This window comes from Pseudonaja textilis, chromosome 2 (genome assembly GCF_049901715.1).
Source record: "Pseudonaja textilis isolate UNSWEBS1 chromosome 2, rPseTex1.2, whole genome shotgun sequence".
In the NCBI taxonomy this organism is placed as follows: domain Eukaryota; kingdom Metazoa; phylum Chordata; class Lepidosauria; order Squamata; family Elapidae; genus Pseudonaja; species Pseudonaja textilis.
In genome coordinates, this window is record NC_141991.1 from 136,885,051 (window position 1) to 136,905,749 (window position 20,699).

The window sequence follows — 20,699 nt, forward strand, 5'->3', positions numbered from 1 at the left end:
TGGGAATGAATAGGCCCAATAGAGGAGTAACGAGATTCTGCTGTCTCACGGCTTCGTTCACCCCTAAAACTTCTATGAGCCTCACGTTAGTATTTATTCCACCAGTTAACGGAATCCTTAGTGGCCCTGGGTTCTGCTTGTTGCTTTTGAAAGCTACATTTGCCCTCCTCCATGACTTGACTTGATGAGGGCACCAACCTGGCATTATCACTGAAACCTGGGGGAGGCTCAAAGAAATATACCCATCTTGATTTCAGGTTTTGCCTACCCTGAAAGGGCAACAGGAAAGGTGGCAAATAAACTTCTCCACTTCATCAATTCCAAAGAAGGATGGGATGGGACACTGGAAAAAGCATCCTATTCTTGCTGGTATGTTCTTCTTTTGATGCAATCCAACAACAGTAACTTTGTGAAACCTTTTATTTATTTATATGCTCCTTGCCCATATAATTTATGACTTAGGCAGGAATGTATTCCAAACTAGTCTTCCTGACAGCTGGTAATAAGGATCGGCTCTAACTTCCTTACAGCTCTGGAAGAAATTGATTTTATTCATTATTTGTTTTTTTATCGTCTGCCCATCTTACCATAGGATAACTCTGGGCGGCTTACGGTTACATCTTAGTTAAAACAAACGTGTTAAAATCAAACCTTAAAACCAAAGACACATGGGCAGGGCGGGAGCAGAGGGTGGGGGGAGGGAGGATCTGTTATTAATCAACTATCTCCACTGCGCTGATCCCCACAGCGGGGCCCCAAGCCGATTGGCACAGCCACAACTTTAGGCTCTTACAAAAAGATTGGAAGGTTGGGGCCAGAAAATTCTACTCCTTCTGCTATTGCCCACACAACAATTTGTTCACACTGATATTTGCACACTGGACAAGACTCTGATCACATTGGTTGATCAGTCAGGGATTGATAAATACAGCGGAGTATCACCTGCATACTGATGACCCGATTCTGAACCAACAAATGCCCTCCCTCAGTGTCCTTGTATAAACAGGTGAGGTGAGAACATAAAGTCTTGGGGCGTTCTACAAATTGAAGTTTTCAGGTTCAACCCTTTCTTCCTCTAACAACTCATTTAGCAATAGAAATTTTGAGCTCAATTGTGGTCATAAGTCGAGGATTACCCGTAATAAAATGTATGCAGCAAAAAGATTAGACTACTCTCTTGATTTTATAACTGCACTCTGATCTAACTTTAAACAAGGCTAGCATTGTTTATGTTCTGCAAGGTGTGTTCTACAAATTGAAGTTTTCAGGTTCAACCCTTTCTTCCTCTAACTAAAATCAACAGGAACTGGCCACCCTATTTCTATTTCTTACAGCCACACGATATTTTAAATGTTTGAGGGAAGTACAACAGTATCCAACAATTGTCACAGGAAATACAGTAATGCCCAACATCTGTCAATCGTAGGTAGACTAGAGTAGAAAATTAACTCCACAAGGAAGACTAAAATTCCTTTTATTGTGATGGGTAAAACAACAGAATTTTGCCAGTCGGATTATGTAGTAGCTCCTCTTTCTATTTATACTTCAGTAAATTAAGAAGTGTCTAAGTCACTTCTGAATATTATCTCTCTGTTGTGGACTTAAAACAAGTTTCACTTTTCATTAAAGTAGCAACAGATCTTGCGTATCTCCATCTAGGCTGTTCTTGCTCTCTACTGTCAGATATTGCAGGAACTACTAGCCGAAGGTTGCTGTGTTTCTCTTGAAAATGTTAAATATAATGCAGCATCCCAGACACACATTTTGGGAACTTGGGGCAATGACAAAGTTACTAGGACACTAAGGATGTTATGAACTAAGAGAGTTTGAGAATCACTGTTCTTCACAGGAGTTGATGTTGAGGAAGGAATCACTCTAAAAAGGATAGCTGGCTGGCAATCGGCCAATGCAATAAAACGGCAGAAATAATCAAATGTCACCAATCTTAATCCAACAGTTTAATCCCTCATTATGGGTCCTTAGGCATGCTCAGCTGGTTCACTTGGTTGTCTTCCTCCAAGGGTTCTCTAGGTTTCTCTGCTGACATTTCATCTTTTGGAGTTTCTTGGAAAATCTAGCTCCTCCTCATTCTCCCTCCGTGGGATTAGCAGTAACGTTTAGACTTGTATACCGCTTCACAATACTTTACAGCCCTCCCTTAAGTCGTTTAGAGTGTCAGCCTATTGCCCCCGACAATCTGGGTTCTTATTTCACCGACTGTGGAAGGGTGGAAGGCTGCGTCAACCTTGACTCGGTGAAGATCGAACTGCTGGTAGTTGGCAGAATTAGCCTGCAATGTTGCATTCTACCCACTGTGCCACCATGGGTCCTCATTATTGTATGGTGAGAGGCTGCGTAAGAACGACCAGGTCCAAGGCCCTCAATACCTGGCCATTCCAGGCACAAACAGAGGTCTCCAACATATGACCTACCAGACTCTCAGGAAAAACCTCATGTGTCGTCTGAAACTCCTTCAGGTTCATCAGGCACCTGGTGCAGATAGCCTAATAAGAGCTGTAGTGGCACAGTGGTTAGAATGCAGTACTTCAGGCTAATTCTGCAGGCTGCCGACTGCCAGGAGTTCGATCCTAACCTGCTCAAGGTGGACTTAGCCTTCTATCCTTCCGAGGTCAGTAAAATGAGGACCATTGTTGTTGGGAGCAATAGGCTGACTCTGTAAGCTGCTTAGAAAGGGCTGGAAAGCCCGGTGAAGCGGTATATAAGTCTAAGTGCTATTGCTTATAGGTCATACCCTTTTGGAAGGGGAAGGGGAAGGGGAAATTGCACAGGCACACCAAAATAAGAGTGATCTAATCATGGCAAAGGCCTGGTGTAATGTACTCCTCCTTACATCATATCACAGCTACCCCAAGGACCAGAAACCAGATTTAATATGTGATGCTATTTGATGACTGGGTTGCCATGAGCACCTTAGCCGTCCCAGATTCAGTACCATCAAGGGGAAGGTTAAAATCCCCAAAGACTATCAATCCCAGGGAATCAATCACTAACCTGGAAATTGAATCGATAGTCTTAATGAACTCCTTTGAACCACCATATATTGTCCTTACAGATATTAAACACACTTTTTTTTTGCTTCAAGCTTAATCTATGCACAATTACAATTTGCAGATGCACTACTCTTGAGTACATGTTTGGGAATGAAACCTGAATTTTGCATATGAGAGAAGAGCTAAGCCCTGCCCATTGCCCATCTACCCCTGAGGCTGATAGCGACACCCTGCTTACCTGTAAGCTCTGGAGGAGGCAAGCCAGGGGGTTGGAGCCTGCTAGTAAGGGCAGCTGTCCTTGGAAAAGCTGGATTCCGAGAGGCCCTTGCAGATTGGGTGGCAAAAGAGGCTGCTGAGCCTGGAGAAGAGGACTTCCAATCAACGAGGGGCCTGAAGCTGGATTCAGGGATGGAAGGTCACCTTCACATGGGCAAAAGGTGGGGGAGAAGGTCAGCTCTGCTGCTGGCATATAGCTGTCATCAGCACCAATCCCAAATACTTCCAGGGGTACTAGCAGTAGGCCTTTCTACACCTCCCCTCTCTCCTCCAAACTTATAGTGAACTTGCTGGAAGGTCAGGAGGATTTTATCCGCTATCCAATTTTGGCAAGTCAAGAAGGTATCTGAAAGAGACATCTATCTACGTGCACACAACTGCTTTCGTTTGTAAGGGATTAAAGCAGGCACATGGAGCTGAACTGAAAAATTATCCCTTTACAACTATTCCTGCACAGGCAGAAGTTGCGGCCAGTAAGTATAACTCTATTCCCTCTCCACCCAATCATATCAGCAGGGGAATGCCAAAAGGGCCTGTATAGGGAGAAGCAAATTGTTGGCATATCCGCATTGGGCAAAAGCTTTCCTCAAACTGCAGTTCTCCACAGATAGACCCTGCTTACTGATGCCTCAGTCAATGACGGTTCAAAGTTATGATGGTGTAGAGAAAACCAGCTTGTGCTTGTGACCAATCCTCACATTTATGACTACTGTGGCAACCCACGGTCACGATTTGGGCACTCTGCAATCAGTGTACACTGCAGTGCTCCACGGTCACACGATGGCTATTTGTGTGCTTCACCACCGGTTTCTGACAAGCAGGATTAATGAACAACACAGGAGTAAAATCACCAGCCATGGTCACAGGATGCCTCACTTGATGACTGGAAAAATCGCTTAGCAACCAAAGAGGAAGTGAGATCCTAAGCTGGTCACAATAGCGCGGTTGGTCTCAATTGCGATTGATAAGTGAGGACATGCACAAGTCCAATTATCTCCTGCCAGGAAGAATCAGGTTGGAGAAACGAAGAGCAAAACTTTAGAACACGGGTGTCAAACTTGCCACGTCACGTTGCTGTCCCAGGATGTTTTTCCCATTCGTGGAACTGGAGTGGGCGTGGCCTGGGCGTGGCGCATCCGGCCCTTGGGCTGCCAGTTTGACACCCCTGCACTAGCACAATAGGACATCTGTGGGGGACAATCTCTTTCTGCTTAGGGGCAGAAATATCTTTCACCTTCCCAGGAGTTTGGCATCGGACAAGGGGATCATCAACTCACCCAGAAGTGTGGTACTCAGCAGCGGATTGACAAGCTGGGGCAATATGGGATTCAGCCGCCCAGAGACACAGGGGGTACCCTCAGTAGTTGTCGGTGTGGTGTTAGTGGAGGTAGGTGCCACGGGAGTGCTAGCCAGGCCGGTCTGGGATGGAAGGACAGGAAAGGTCTGAGACAGGAGAAGAGCCATCAGGAGAAGCCGCTCGCACGACTTCAGGAGAGAACTCAAAGCTGTTGCTCAGGCTCAGCCACCAGGTTTGACCCTATAAACAGGGTTTCTATCCTTTAAAGCAGGCGCGGAGCTCTTTAAATATTGGTTCTTTCATTATCCAACAACTAGTTCATAACACTCAATGCGTCTCCTTGGAACCACACTTCCTTAATACATAAAGTCAACAGATCAGTATTACCTCCACAGTAGCTGGATATGCCCTGCGAAGGCTTTGCTAAAAAGCAACTATACTCCTTCCAACCTTTCATGTTCCTAAGACAGCCTTCAACCTACGATCCAATCCCACAAGATCTTTATAACGAGGGATGCACTTCCCATCCGATCCCGCCGCATCTCGATGAAATTTAAAAAAAAAAACCCTAAAAGCAACTGGCCTCTTGCGTAACCTTCTTACCTGTGTAGGGATCGGTCCTGTGTCAGAAGGGCCCAGGCCGGTTGCCAACAATGCTGAATTTAAAGCTAGGACAGCTGAAGGGGTGGAAAGTGCTGGGAAGAGCAGGGGCTGCAGAGTTTCCGGCAAGCCGGCGAAGGGCTCCAACAATGGCTCCGTGGTCGCCGCTTCCCTCTGCCCTTCGCAAGCCGCCTCTGGCAGCGCCAACAGGGATGCCAGGAGCCCACTTGGCTGCTGTAGCAAATCCAGGCTGGGCAGCACCAGAGGCAACAGGGGCTGTCCGTCTGGCTCCTCCTGCAGGTTAAGAGGGGGAAGTGGTGTCTCTGGGCCCAAGGTCAGCGAGAAGGGGAAGGAGCCCAGCGGGAACAGCCCAGGAGGTAGAGCATTCCCAAACGGCAGTGCTTGCTCCTGTGCCAGGAAGGGGAATGGATCGGGGCCTGCGGGCAGCGGGCAGCCCACGCCCCCACCTTCCACTGTGCTGGTGGTGAGAGTAACAGGGCTGGGGGCGGGAGGGGCTTTGGGAGTCATGAGTGAAGCCGAAGCAGCAGCAGCAGCAGCAGCAGCACCTGGAGGAAAGAAAACAAAGGCATCACCAATCACAGGAATGGCCACACCCCTGCCTCAAGGGATGCTTGTTCCCAGAATGCACTGCGCTTGGGAGAAGCCCTTTTGCAAAACCTCCAAGCCCGAATGGTCATCGGTAGCCAAACTCTCAGCAGACACTTGTTCCGCTTAATTCCTTACACGAGTATTTAGAGTGGACAACGTAGGCTTGCGAGCAACGTTTTGGGATGCCGGTGTTCCTGAATAATTAAAGGGACATGCAGGGTGGAAAATTCATCCCGGTGCAACTTTCTAGAGCGTGGGTGTCAAACTCAAGGTCTCCGGTCTGAATCCGGCTTACATCTGGCCTGCAGGGCCACCCTGGAAACAGGGCCTGCGGTGCCTCTACCAGTGAAAATGGAGCTTGGAAGAGCCATGCGCAGCCCCCATGAGCTCAGTTTTTGCTGGCAGAGGGCTGGAGGCCATCGCAGCTGAAAACAGATGTTGAAATGGCCACACCCCACGTCCTCCCCCCCGCCCGAGGTCAAACACAACCCTGATGCAGCCCTCAATGAAATCGAGTTTGACACCCCTGTGCTAGGGGCTTAGGAGTTTCATCCTTTCTACCCTTCAGCCTCAGAGTTAGTTAATTGTGCTTGAATAATTCTAATTTAATTCAGAGACCAGTAAAATCTTTTATAAGTATAGGTCACCACTGAGGTATGTATCAGTCAACCATTTGGTCTTGCCTGCTTCTCCTTTGATGAGGCATCAACTTTTAAGCCTGAAGTTTTGTAGGCTTTGCTTTTGTTGGAAAAGGCCTTGAGGTTGGGAAAGATTGAAGGCAAAAGGAGGAGGGGATGGCAGAGGATGAGATGGTTAGATAGTGTCATTGACACAATGGACAAGGATTTGGGCAAATTCTGGGAGATAACAGAAGACGGGCCGTGCTGTGGTCCAGGGGTCGTGAGGAGTCAGACATGAGTGAGCAACTTCAAAAATACTTTGTTTGGGTTGACAGGATTGGTTCTGAGCACTGATTTGCAAAAACACAGTTTTTGGGTTAGCATAGTATAAACCCACTCGACTGTAGCTTATTCAGCAAGCCTTAATTAAAACAAAAGTGGTTTAATATAACACATGAATCCAATCAATGTTTGTTTTACATTATAATTATGTGTGTTACTAGGGCAGCATTGGAGAGCTACTTTTCTCAAATGTTGTTTTCCTTTTTTTAATTTTCCCTACTATGAATGACATTGTTTGGGGGTATGTGGGGTGGAGAATGCACCTTCTACACTTGTCCCCATGATGGAGGGAGAGGGGAATATATTAGACAGAACGGGATAGTGTTAATGGTAGGACTAACCACTCCTCACCACTGCTCCTCCATTCCTCAATCTGTAAGTTTCAAGACGGGAAGATAAACAATTTAACTGGCACATCTAATCTGATAGTAAGAATCAGCAATTTATCTAACTGCAAAGGATTAAACCATGGCTAGTTGTTCACTGTGCCGCACCACAACAAAGGCTGGTTTGAGTAAACTTTTACAGAATGGAGTATACCATTCTCCCATAGCTATTTCTGTCTGTATAACCTTTTACAAAACAAAGGCCCATATTCAAATGCCCGGTTAATGGGCACCTCTGATTATTTGGTGCCCACCTCCTCCATTTTGTACATATTTCTTTTGCCCAAACATTAGCCTGTTATAAACATTATTCAAACCAAAATCTGTAACTGGAGAAAAGCCTTCATTATAAATTCAGGATTGCATAGCCTGAACTTTGCATGATCAGAAAGGATCAGACGGCAATCCAGCTTGGGCAGGGCCTTTTGCTTCAGCAGAGATAAGATCTGTTTTCCCTGGCCAAGAAAAGGAGGCAAGACATGACTGCCATGGGGCCAGCAATTCCCTGCCTTTTTAAATTTCCCTTAAAAGAGAATAAGCAGCAAACTCTCCAGGCACCTCAGACAGCTGTCACTCAGCTGCAGCTCCCAGTCTGGGGAAAGACCAAAAAACTCGAGGAAAGCTACCTCCACCTCCATGTAGAGACCTACCTGGGGGTCCATGGGATGCAAGCGGGGAGGTGGGAGGTTTCGGCTGTGGGGAACTCCCTGAGATCTGTTCGGAAGACGTGGAGGCCAGCTGACCAAAGAGGCTGAGGAGTTGGCTGTTGAAGTCCTGGAAGGGCGGCAAAGAATTGGGGCCGTCGCCAGCAGGGACCTGGAGAAGTGGAGGCAGGCTTGGCGTAGGTGAACTCCCGGGAGGAGCCAGCAGACTGAGCAGAGAGGCCAGCGGCTGTACCGGGGTGGCTGCACTTGGGGGTCCATTCTTGGCCTCTCCTCCGGGAGGCTGGTCCCGAGGCCAAGGGTGTCGGGTCAGTGCCTCCTCAGGGTGGGTGACCCCCGCCTGCCCTGCGTGGGAATCCTTGAGCAGGCGCAGGACAGTGGGGGAGCGACGTTGCCGCCGAGGTGTCCGCCCGCCCACCACTGACAGCAGCAAGCGGTTGGGTAAAGTGCTGGCAGCCAGCTCGTCGGGACGCCCCCTGCTGGCCAGCTGGGCCTTGGCGGCTGCGCTCAACAAACTGCTGGCTGGGAAAGAGCCTGGGCCCTGTGGAGGAAGGAGCAGCAGGCCAGGCGGCCCTTTGCCTTCTGGGGCAGCTCCTAAGGGCACTGAGGGCAGGTTATTGCTGCTTTGGTTGGTTAAGGCGTTGGTCGGGGGTGCTGCGTCCAAGCTGGAGGGCCTGGAAGCCAGGCGGTATCCAGAGGGGCCCTGCTCAGAGGAGGTGGATGAGGGCCGTGACCGCTGTGGAGAAGGCTCAGCGCTGCCTGCTGATGAAGAAACGGAGGAGAGGCTGGTGGGGGCAGGCGAGCCAGCAACACTGGCTTGCGACCCAAGAGGGACGGAACGACCACTCCAGGGGCTGCTCTCTTGACCAGACCCCACCTCATCCAGCAGGGGGAAGAGGAAACTGTTGGATGAATAGGGCCGGGGCGAGGCATCTGCTGAGGTCTTGCTGGGTGGAAAAGATCCCCCGGCAGCATTCAGTTCAGACGGGAAGGCTGGGCGGGCACTGCCATTGACAGTGGCCGGCAGACGGCCTGGGAAGCCATCCGCAGAGAAAGTGTTGTGAAGGCGGGGAAAGGAAGAGCTTGGACCAGACCAGGCACTTCCATAACGATCAGAGGAACATTGCAAGGAGAGATCTGACCCCTTGGGCAAGCTGGTTGGAGCTTTGCTGGAAAGAGTCTGCTGCAGGCAAGTGCTAGGCCCTGGCATGGCCGGGTGAGATGGCAGAGTCATTCCAGCCCCTGTAAATAAGAGGAAAAGGTGATTATTCTCCAAAAGGAAGGAAAAAAAAATAGGAAGCCCCAATTTATACCAAGAGGCTGGCTAGCTGCTTCGATGGAATGAGAATGCAGAAGATTGGATAGGTGGGGGTGGGGGTGGGTGGGAAGGGGGGAACCACCCTAAAATCAAGCTTCCTTTAAACAAATTGGGACATCCAAGTTTTTCCACCTCAGCAATAAAATAGAAAAACCTACCATCACATTTCACACCTTCAGAGGCCTCCTTGGTCCCCATTTTAAGACACAGGGGTTTTTTTTACAGTTGTAGCACTAAGGCCATTATTGTGGAATTATTACTATCAGTGGTATTATCATTGTTATTTATGGTTTTTATTTTTGTTGCTTGTTGCTTTTAATACTATGCTCGCCACCCAGAACCACAGCTGCAAGCCATATTAAATCAATAAGATTATTGTAAATTTTATAAAAGAAAAGGAGGAAGGAAGGAAGGAAGGAAGATCTCAGCATGGCTTCTGTTTTCAAGGTTAATCCAGAATTCTTGATAGGCAGCAAATACATTTTATAGAGATAGATGGATGGATGGATGGATGGATGGATGGATGGATGGATGGATGGATGAGAGGGAGGGAGGGAGAGATCTTGGCATGGCTTCTGTTTAGAAGGTTAATCCAGAATTCTACTCAGACTCTTGTTTACCCCAAGCAAGAGACCAGATGAGAAGAACAGGTGAAGAAGAGATGTACAAACAGAAAAACAAACCAGGCCATTCATCAAACAACACAAGTTACCTGGCCCCAGGTGTGGCAGGCTGAGGGGTCCATGGGTCTCCATGCTGCGATAAAGTGTTGCCATCGCCACAATTTTCCGCCGGTGATTGCAGAGCTTGGTCATGTCTTGGTCTCCCTTGCTGCCTTCACTCCCAATCACCATCGCTGCAGGGTCGAAGTTGAAAACCTAACCATAACGGGGAAAGGTTTAATGACTGAACACCCAACCCTTCCCTCAACTGACAAAAGTGCTAGGGCAGGAATTCGCCTGTTCTTTGGTTCTTCATAGTTGGGATGTAGCTGAATATCAGAAACCTCATGAGTTTCTCAGAAGGACTTTCCACTGGTTTCAGGGAGATTTAAGTGGAGGAGCCTAACCTCCAGCCCCTGATAACACATGCTATGATCAATTAAACCTGTGTTTAACCTGAGTGAAATGTAACCCAACTGAGTATTGTCTAGGCTCTTACTTTTCTGAGCGCAAGCCACAGCAAGCTACTCAAAGACCAAGTATGGTGCTTGGCTTGGAAGAAGTTGCTTTCCCTGGCTTTAAGGGTGAGCGGGACCACAAAGCATTCTGCCTTCCTAGTCAAACGTGTATGTTTGAATTAAAATAAAAGAGCATAAAATGAACCATTTAAAAAAGGAGATTCAAATCGACAGTTAAAAAGACAAAATGGAAGAGTGTGTTTTGATTGCTGTTATAAAGAAGGGGGTTTAAATGAAATTGTTCAAAAATGCTATTCCACCACTTGGCTCAGTCTTTTTTTTTGGCCAGTTAAAAGAGGCTGAGAGTAGTTAGTGTGTGTGTGTGTGTGTGTGTTTAGAAGAGCCTCTCCCGCAGACCTTAATTGCCAAACAAGTATATCATGAGTGAGGGAGTCTGCCTGATATTAATAAGTCCTCCCAAAGCATATACAGTAGTTTAGTTACTCCTCAAACTGGTGTCCTCCAGATGTGCCATAATTCAGTTTTCATATATACTTCCAACCAACAGGCAAGATTACAGAAGCTGGAAAGCTAAGGTGGTAAATCATGTACTTAGTTGATCTATCACCTGACTAGCAAGAAATATGTCCCAGTGATAAATCACATGCTTTGCATGTAAATGTTCCCAGGCTCCATTCCTGCCACCTGCACAAAGACTGAGAAGGACACCTGGCTGAAACTAGAAAGCTCTAATCAGCCAGCTAGAAAACCTAGAAGGGCCCACTGATTTGCTGTCACAGTTTCCTACATGTCTTGCTACGTGTTATTAATCCCTTATGCTTGAGGGGATTTGTTTCCACTTGGGCAAATAAAAAAAAAATTCTACCCCAGAATCTCTCAACATTCAGATACTAATCAGCTTCTCCCTTAAGCCCTCGCTACCTTGTGCACGTTGAGGGGACACTCCAGCCCACACTTGCAAGTGCCGTCCGCCAGCAGATACGCACGAGTCTGCTCCAATGAAGCCAAGCTTGTCCCGCTAGGACTAGGAGAAAGAAAAGAGGGACAGGCCAGATTAGCACGAAAACAACAGTGGAGAGAGCAGGGGAGAAAGAAACACATAGTCGAGGGCAGGCTGTACCTGATATAGCACACTCTGCCCTCTTCCACCCTGCGCTGCCAGCCCACAGGCACGGGTGTGACTGCCGGGCGCCCACCTCGATCCACACCAGAGCAATCATCGCCGCCATTCATTGTGCTCCCTCAGCTCTTGGGGACCTGGAAGAACCCGTGGTGGTTAGGACGTAAGGCACCATAGTGGTCAAAGAGCATCAAGAGCAGCAGTAGGAGAGGATCCTCGCCACCGTAGTATTAGTGGGGGGTGGAAATGTAAGAGATGGGTGACCTTAGTCCCAAGAGCTGGGGCTATATTCTAAGCTGAAAAGGATGAGGCCTACTTGCGCAGGCCTGACAGCACTGAGGAGCTGTGGAGTCTTTAAGGCATCTGCTACCTTTACAAACAAAACATGAGATTTCACCCTTAGCTTTGCTCAAAAACCTGCCATCTGAAACTGGGTCCCCACCTCTATATAAGTTTCCCAACTCCCCAGGTAAACCCTCTGGCAGAATAAACAGCCTGCCACTGAGCCTTTCCTATCAGGGAAAGGTGAGATTAGCTCTAGGACTGCAAGAGGCTTTGTGTCATGGGTAAGAGTTATTATTAGCTGAGCCAGCAACAGAATGGCTTCGGGCCAAGCTACACAAACCAACAGAATCACACTTTGGGGACTCCACCACCTCAAATTCCAGGTAGGAGGAAGTCCTGTTTTCTTTTACAATGGATTTTTTTTTTTAAAAAAGGATAATAACAATAGCTCCCAATATACTTCCCTACTAATTTATACAGTCCAAAGTGGTACAGTGGTATAGAAGAGTTCTCTCCTAGGATTCTATTCTAAAATTCTGGGGAGAGGCAGAAAGGTTGGGGTTCATTCAAAAGAAAGAGAGCATATAAGTAACTGGAAGAGAAGAAAAGAGGGAGACAGAAAGGTGGCACTGCAGAAGGGTGGCACTAGGACACAAGTAAGACAAGACTTAAACCAGCAGGAAGATCTGAAGGGAGTCAGAGAAACAGATTTACATTATCCAAGTCCCATCACCCTCTCCTCTCCCAATTGAGCGGGCTCTGCCCTATTAAAGAAAATTAGGAGAGTCATGAAACAGTAAACAGCTGGCTGATCCTTTAATCCAGCTCTACTATGCAGATGGCTCCTACCTGCTCATGGCTGCAAACCTCGCGGCAGGCGATATTAAGGCTGGGTGTGTTCCCTTGAGTCACTCATAGTCAGTCCGGTGGCCTCTCTTCTGAGAATCCAGATGGTGTCCTGTCCAGTAAGCTCGCGCCACTCAGGAGCCACACTAGCCTACCCCTGGAAAGGAAGGAGAACATGACTCAAGCGAGGAGAAAGAGGGAAACAAGATTCTCTACAATGGTTTTGATAGAAAATAACTGGGTCAAATACTTTTTGGGGGAGAGATATGGGGGTGGGGGGCTAATGTTAGAACACCATTCTAATGTGCTACTATTCCAGTCTGGGTTAGTAAAAGTTCTTGTTACTTTAAAACGAATCGCATTTTACTATTTGGTGTGGTACAAGGAAGTGATAGATAAACGCCCAAAGAAAACAAGGCCTACCATTAGATTCTTCATTATTATGGAGGATTAAAATCCCAGTTTAAAGGGCGGGGGCGGGGGGGAATGGCATATTTGCCAACTTGAATGTAAACAGAGATTAAAATATAAGGTCGTGGCAATCCTTGAGGACTGACTGCATGTATTGAAATATATGATCCATATTGTACACCATCGGATCATGCTTTGTGAACATAATCTGCACAAATGTAAATCCATAAGAGACAACAGTCTAGAGATAGTCAACTTGGAATACACAGATATTTTGGATAACAGTTCCCGTATGCCACACAACCAGTTAACATGGCTAGAATCAGGGATTCTGGGCATTACAGCCCAAAGTGGACTACAATGGGGGAACCACCAGGTTATCTCCTGTTCTTGGACTAGACCAGGGGTGTCAAACTCAATTTCATTGAGGGCCGCATCAGGGTTGTGTTTGACCTTGGGTGAACGTAGTCAGGGTGGGCGTGGCTAGCTCAATGTCACTCATGTCAGGGGCGCCTGTGGTGGCCGGAGTGCTCTCCCAGCGAAAATGGGCTCCCGAGCTCCTGCAACCCTCTGGCAGTGAAAATGGAGCTCAGGTGGGCCACCTGTGGTCGTCCCAACCTCAGTTTTTGCTGAGGGCAGTCCCGCGGGCCAGATCTAAACACCTTGCAGGCCAGATTCAGCCCCCAGGCCTTGAGTTTGACACCCCTGGACTGGACTATATCACTGCAAATTTTCTTAAGTAAACATGCAGGAGAATCCAGGTTCAACCTCTGGCATATTCAGCCAAAAAAAATCTTGCCTAAAACATTGGCAAAACACGGCCGTTGATAATACAGTACTATACTGGATTAGTTGGACCAATGGCCTGATTTAACATAACACAACTTTCTATATTCCTCCTGGCAAATAAACATTTAACCAATGAGAGGAAAGAGTTTCAGTCCAGCCCATTCCACGTTGCATGCAAAAACCAGAAATCCTCTCCAATCCAGAATCCCTAAGAATCCCTAAGTGCATGACTTATAATGACTGGCATAAAAGCAAACCAATGGCCAATTGCTTTGGCTGCACATCTAAATCATATGCTAATTTTTCTTATTCATAAGAGTGGCATTTCTAGGCAGATACAAAGCTGTAGACAAGATACTGGTTTCTCCTATGCCACAAAGAAAAGAAGCTTCTCCAGGAACATGTCGATGCTGGCTGAAGTTTAGGAATGAAAAAATCAGAGCGTATGAGTAATGGATTGGAGCTTTACAAATACATTCATTTGTTAGTAGCCCACAAAAAGCCTGTGGGCTAGTGGCCCATCTCCATATACACTATACATATACATACATACATACATACATACATACATACATATATACATATACATATACATATACATATACATATACATATACATATACATATGGCATTCAGCTTTGTTCGGGTATTTTACCACGTCATTGTAGTTGTGCTTTTAAAGTTGTAGCAACGTTTCGGCGGAATCTCATCTGCCATCTCATCTGCCGAAACGTTGCTACAACTTTAAAAGCACAACTACAATGACGTGGGAAAATACCTGAACAAAGCTGAATGCCATACATGTAAGTACCCGCGAAAACTTAAGAAAACAAATACACACACGCACACACACACACACACACACACACACTATACCCTATACACTATACATATATACTCCATCTTGTTAGCCTATACAGACAACAAGCATTTATTTTTGGAAAGCTCTTTGACTGATCAGCCAAAAGCAAATCTTTGTCATCTAAATCAATTAGAAGAAATGCTTATTTAGAATTCTGAACATTATTTACTTTATTTCTATCCTTCTTTTATTATTTTTACAAATAACTCAGGATGGCAAACATATCCAATATATCTTCTTTCTATTTTCCCCACAACCAACTCTGTGGCTTGGGATGAGAGAGAGAGTGACTGGCCCAAAGTCACCAAGGTGGCTTTTACAGCTAAGACAGAACTTGAACTCACAGTCTCCTGCTTGCTAGCTTAGTCTAAACTGGCTCTCACATTAGCTGAAAAATCTACACTCATCAGGCTAGTAGCCAAGGATTAAACGGTAGGGAGACACCATATTATATTTTCCTTCATTGCAGTTATAAAAACTGACCGAAAATGATAGCCCAATTCGAATTAATTACCAATGAATGAAAAAACAGATTAATTCCATCTATTGTGTGAAGCCAATATTTCTTTAACCATGGTTACTATATCAACCACAATTAAGCCAAAACCAAATGAATCACATGTATATAGTTAATACACTCTTAATATGCTATGAATCGGATGCTCTACTTTTAGTGCCTTGAACAGTAGCCTGGCATGCAGAAAACAAAAAAGAAAAAAGAGAATCTGTATTAATGCTACAGATCAGGTGAATGTAAAAAGCGTAAAACAGGATCAGCCATTAAAAAGTTGGCAGTTCCTCTCACTACACATAAATTGATTAAAATATATCTAAAGAATTTAGAAATCCAGGGGAAAAATACTGGGAATGGTTAATAGACCTGCCTACACATTGACTGGCTCCTCCCATTCACTCACTGACAGAGCTAAAGGTTAAAGCAGTATAAAAACAGATTTCTTATTTCAGAGCAGGTGAATGTAGATTTTTTTTTTTTGTAAGGAAACATCTGAAAGCAATGCTGAAGCAATAGAAAAAATATTCCTCTTTCTTTTGAAACTATATGTGGTGTTCATCTTATACTTATATTATACATCTATATTTATTTACATTTTTAAAAAATACTATAAACAACAGGGGAAAATCGGAAGGATGTTCATCTTATCATCCTTAAAGAAAGCACTATTCCTGAGATTGGGCCCTGTCATACTAGTTACTCTTCTGAGTGAAATTTAACACCTACATCTAAAGTGGCTGTCAATGAGGTAAGGACAGTTCCACATCCAAGTTAAAGTGCCCAGGCCTTGTATTGTCACTGACTAAGGCTTAGGCTTAGGTAGTTCTGTTGCAAAGAAATCAACAGTATGTGTATAGGTTTTAGTATATATTTTATACTAAGTATATATTTTAAAGTGTTAAGATTTGGCCATATGTTTTTTTCAATATATTCAAGGCATTTGATTCTTTGGAGGGAGCATGTTAAAGCAGTATAGAAAACTATACTGATCCACTGCAGAGGATAAAAAGGCAGAAACTATATGCAGGAACCTTATTGCCACAGTTTAACAGAAGTTGGCAACATGGGCAGGATCTTGTAAACGCAGGATAGATATCCTCCATTAGGACACAGATAGCCCTCAACTTATAACAGTTCGTTTAATGACCTTTCAAAATTACAACGGCACTGAAAAAAGTGGCTGACCCCTTTTCACACTTAACATTGCAGGATCCCTGTGGTCACATGATCAAATGGGTGGAAATCTGAGGACCAGTCCTAAGTACAGGTAGTCCTCGATTTACAATGGTTCATTAAGTTGGCCGTTCAAAATTACAACAGCCCTGGAAAAGGTGACTTATGACAGTTTTTCACACTTGTGACTGCTGTAGCATCCCCATGGTCACATGATCAAAATTCAGACACTTGGCAACTGACTCATATTTATGGCAGTTGCAATGTCCTGGGGTCATGTGATGATCTTCTGACAAGCAAAGCCAATAGGGAAGCCAGGTTCACTTAACAAATGTGATACTAACTTAACAACTGCAGTGATTCACCTAACAAATGTGGCAAGAAAGGTCATAAAATGGGGCAAAACAACTCATTTAGCAATAGAAATTTTGAGCTCAATTGTGGTCATAAGTCGAGGACTACCCGTAATAAAATGTATGCAGCAAAAAGTTTAGACTACTCTCTTGATTTTATAACTGCACTCTGATCTAACTTTAAACAAGGCTAGCATTGTTTATGTTCTGCAAGGTGTGTTTACCTAATCTAGCTATTTTCAACAAACACATACTGCGCCTTTTGAACAATTGGTAATATTGTAGAATCGAACCTAGTTCTTTTTGGGGGTGGGGGTGGGGAAGGGAATACAAAACTCTGTGCCTTCCAGTTGTTCTCAACTTCAGCTCCTCTGATCCCTAGCTACATAATCATTGCAATAATATTTTGGCAACCGTAGTCCAAAGTATCTGGAAGGCAGCATATTTTCAAATGCATCAATATAAATAAAATAAAATATCGCGAGACAAACAAGCCTGGATGAAAATTATTATATTGTACCATTAATTATTACTGCCTAGATTCCTGCAAGTTAATAAGAAATGGGAATTTTGCATAGGAAGCGAGTGCGGCTTTCAAACTTTTTAACAATTACCGAGGAGTTACCCTAGCTGATAAGCAAATTCCTGCTGAATAAGATCAAATGTGCTATCCAGTTTCCAATTTCCACCCCACTAAAGATAATGGATGCTTGGATGGGAACAGCCAGAGCAATTCTGTAATCTGAAGAAAAGGATTCTAAGAGAGTTACCTTCTCTACTCCTGCCTTTCCCAACCTGGTACCCTCTGGGTATGTTGGACCACTATTCCCACCATCCTCTTTACACAACACTTCTAGACAGAAATACTTTCTGCATATTTGGCCCCCGGCTTTCCTAAATGATCACAAGAAAGTTTATTAATCTCCTTTTATTTGGAACCCCTAGTGAATGAGAGTCAGGAAATGGTCCTAACCACTTTCCTGGTGACTTTTTAACCTTTCAATCACACTGGAGGAAGTGAGCCCTCCTTTTACTTTTCTGCACACAGTCTGAAAAGATATCAAGGCAGGGATGGGAAATACACAAACCGGATTCCAGGAGAACCCTCTTAAGAGAAATTTGTGGGGAAATATATCGGTGACATGCATCTCTTCTGTCTACCCACCACCCGCCCCGCTTTTTTTTTTTTTTAACCACCTGCAGTTGGGAGAGCCTGAAAACAGGAGCTGGAAACAGTACCCAGTAATTTCTGCTACTGCCCCTTCTTCCTTAGGTCATAGACCCCTTGAAGGATGGCTGAACTTTTCCCACCATAGCAGTAACTGAAGATCTAGGAGTGGGGTCTGCGACCTCTTCCCCCCTCCCCCGCCCGCCCCCAAGCAGAGAGAACATAAGGCAACCAAGCACCCCGGCAACCTTTCTCCTTAGCTTTGTGCAATCGGGTTTAAAAGGGAATCCCCCTCCTTTTCCCCCAAAGCCATTATTCATTCCCTTTTGGTACAGGAAGAGTAGTAATTTAAGAGGTGGCGGCCAAATCGCCTTTTCCCAGCAGCTCCTCTTTAATGGAAAGCCTGGGCAACTCCGGCAGAAGTTTGAACTGTCAAGAGAAGCTGCAGCGGGAGATCGGCTCGACTCCGGGCACTCACGACTCCCCTCGCCTATGCCAAATGCACCCCTCGAGTCCGACTTCAGAGTGTGCCCGGGGCCCCTTTGGCACTTACCTTGGTTCATGGTGCCCCCTCCCCAGAAGCAGCTGCAAGCTCCAACTTGTAATCGCGTCTCTCCCCGGGGAGGGGGGGGGCTACGGGAGGCCCCCTCCCACCTGCGGTGGGTGCCGGGTGGGTGCGTGGGTTGGGTGGGGGGGTCAGGGTGCAGAGGATCGCTGGTGCTCTCCACCCCCACCCCCCAGTGCCTACCTCACTCCCTCCCTCCCCCCTGGACTCAGTGCCAGGAAGAGGAGGGGGTAGAGCAAGGGAGCTTCCTCCCTGGCATGCGCACTGGGGGCCGGCTGAGGGTGGAGGTTGGGGAGTGGGGGAACAGCCCTGGGAATTCCGTTCCCGACCTCCTTCGCTCTGCGCTTAGGGCGCAGGGCTCGCAGTAAAATCTGGCCTGGGCCCTTTGGGTTGTTTTGAAGTCCCGGTGCGGAGATCGGAGCGGCACTCGCGGCAGTCAATCCTGTCGCCTGTTGTTTGCGGCCTGCCTTGCATTGCCTTTCCTTTCCTTTTGCCCATTAGCTCTTAAGATGCTCGGAAACGAATTGCTTGTCTCGAAAGGCGCTTGCAGAGAGGTTTGGGTGCTTTTGGAAAGGACCCGTTCCCGTACCTCAGTGATCTTTTAAATGGGAATGAAGGATGAAGTCCTTACATGCCCATCCTTGTTTTGCCTCCGAATGGATAAAATTTGTGTGTACTGTATGTGCAACTACGTTAAGTCAAGACTGTCTATAAGATGATGGAAGCTCTAGATGGTAAAAAGTTATTCTAGGGAAACTCCTCCCCATTCTGGGGAGAAAAGTAAAACCCACAGTGGGCAGAAACTTCCAAGGAAGAATTAAAAACGAATTAATGCAAGTTGCCTAAAATCACAGGTATGAGATGGATGGCTATAGAATAAATATACAGATTTATTTAACCATGATATGCTCAACCTAATTGGCTGTATTTAGATAACTTACTGGACTAAAGTACCTGGGCAACAAACAGCTTTAAACAAAACCTCATTTTAGCCTAGCCCTTTGTGTGAAGGAAGCAGTTGTATTCTCACCTGGAGAAAGTAGGGAATTAGCAGAAAACTCTTGCCTCCATGCCTGTGCTGCTAGCTTCCCACAGGCATCTTACTGACCATGCTGCAAACAATACCCTGAATAGATTTCTCATTTGATCCAGCAAAGAAGCTTTTTTTAAGTAACATTAAAATTACTTCTTTGGACAAATGAAAGTGCCATACAATCCAGCATTCTGTTTCAAACTAACAGGGAAGGAGCCTACAGATTCTCATGCAGCTTGTCTCAACCTCAGAAGTTGAGGTAAACAATTAGCTATTAAGTAATAACTGATAGAGATCCAGTGCAAGTAATTTAGCCTTTTTTCTTAAATGCTCTGAACTGATAATTCGCTGTTTGACATGGCTGTGCATTCAAGGTATAGTGCAAGTGAGGTGTTTCCACTACCAGATACGATTTTATCTGGGATTCGTTGGTGGGATGCTTTTCAGATGTTTTCCTAATTTAACAGAAGTTTAGGGTTCTGGATTTGATTCCCAAAACATGCTTTGAAGGCAAGAACATAATAGCCATCCAAAGTGCCGATGATCTGTGTAGCATAGAGGTGATAAAAGGCTGTACATATTCAGCTAATTAAGCCTGAGCACAATTGGATGTTAAACAAAAGAAACTGAAAGTTGAGATCAAAGCAATACTTATCTTAATTATGAAAAATTTAATGAAACAGTAGAAATATGCAAAATATACATTAAGCAGACATTGGGATCAAGGAAAGGTGTCTCATAAAATGTGTTAAAATGGATAAATAGGCAATTGTATTGGCATACCACCAAGCATGGTAAATTATGATTTGTGGTTCTCAGGAATGGAGCAGAAGCTGACAAAAGGTTATTTCATATTAAATAATTCAAAGGGAAATTATTTCTACAAGGCTTGATTACTTATACTCCATAAATCATATGTAAGTCCAATGCACTATCCTTCAAAGGCATCCAACAATATTCTGGCCAAAATAAAAATATTGTTTTATACAAGTAGTCCTCGACTTGCAAGTTTGTTTAGTGACCATTCAAAGTTACAATGGCACTGAAAAATGTGACTTATGACCGTTTTTTCATAGTTACCACCTTTGCGGCATCCCCATTATCATGTAATCAAAGTTCAGATGCTTTGCAACTGGTTCATATTTATGACTTTTGCTGTGTTCCAGGGTCATGTGATTCCCTTTTGAAACCTAACAAACAAAGTAAATGGGAAAGCCAGATTTGCCTAACAACCAGGTAGCTAACTTATCAACCGCAGTCTTTCACTTGAGAATTATGGCAAGAAAAGTCATAAAATGGGGGAAAACTCACTTAACAA

At 45.3% G+C, this 20,699-nt stretch overlaps 1 protein-coding gene across 2 annotated transcripts in view; it reads right to left on the reverse strand.

Annotated features, from left to right (window-relative positions):
- The window catches only part of MBD6 (methyl-CpG binding domain protein 6), a 30,501-nt gene extending 11,801 nt beyond the window's left edge, over positions 1 to 18,700 (reverse strand). For both annotated transcript variants that reach the window (XR_015741941.1, XM_026713803.2), the window contains exons 1-9: positions 18,337 to 18,700; positions 12,517 to 12,670; positions 11,383 to 11,519; positions 11,184 to 11,286; positions 9,834 to 9,999; positions 7,792 to 9,045; positions 5,188 to 5,750; positions 4,565 to 4,706; positions 3,250 to 3,431 (exon numbers count right to left, since the gene is read on the reverse strand). Coding sequence is in view for 1 of the 2 variants with exons in the window: in XM_026713803.2 (XP_026569588.1) it covers positions 3,250 to 3,431; positions 4,565 to 4,706; positions 5,188 to 5,750; positions 7,792 to 9,045; positions 9,834 to 9,999; positions 11,184 to 11,286; positions 11,383 to 11,495 (2,523 nt within the window). In the remaining variant the exon portion in view is untranslated. The remainder of the gene's footprint in view (positions 1 to 3,249; positions 3,432 to 4,564; positions 4,707 to 5,187; positions 5,751 to 7,791; positions 9,046 to 9,833; positions 10,000 to 11,183; positions 11,287 to 11,382; positions 11,520 to 12,516; positions 12,671 to 18,336) is intronic.
- Positions 18,701 to 20,699: the final 1,999 nt, after the last annotated feature.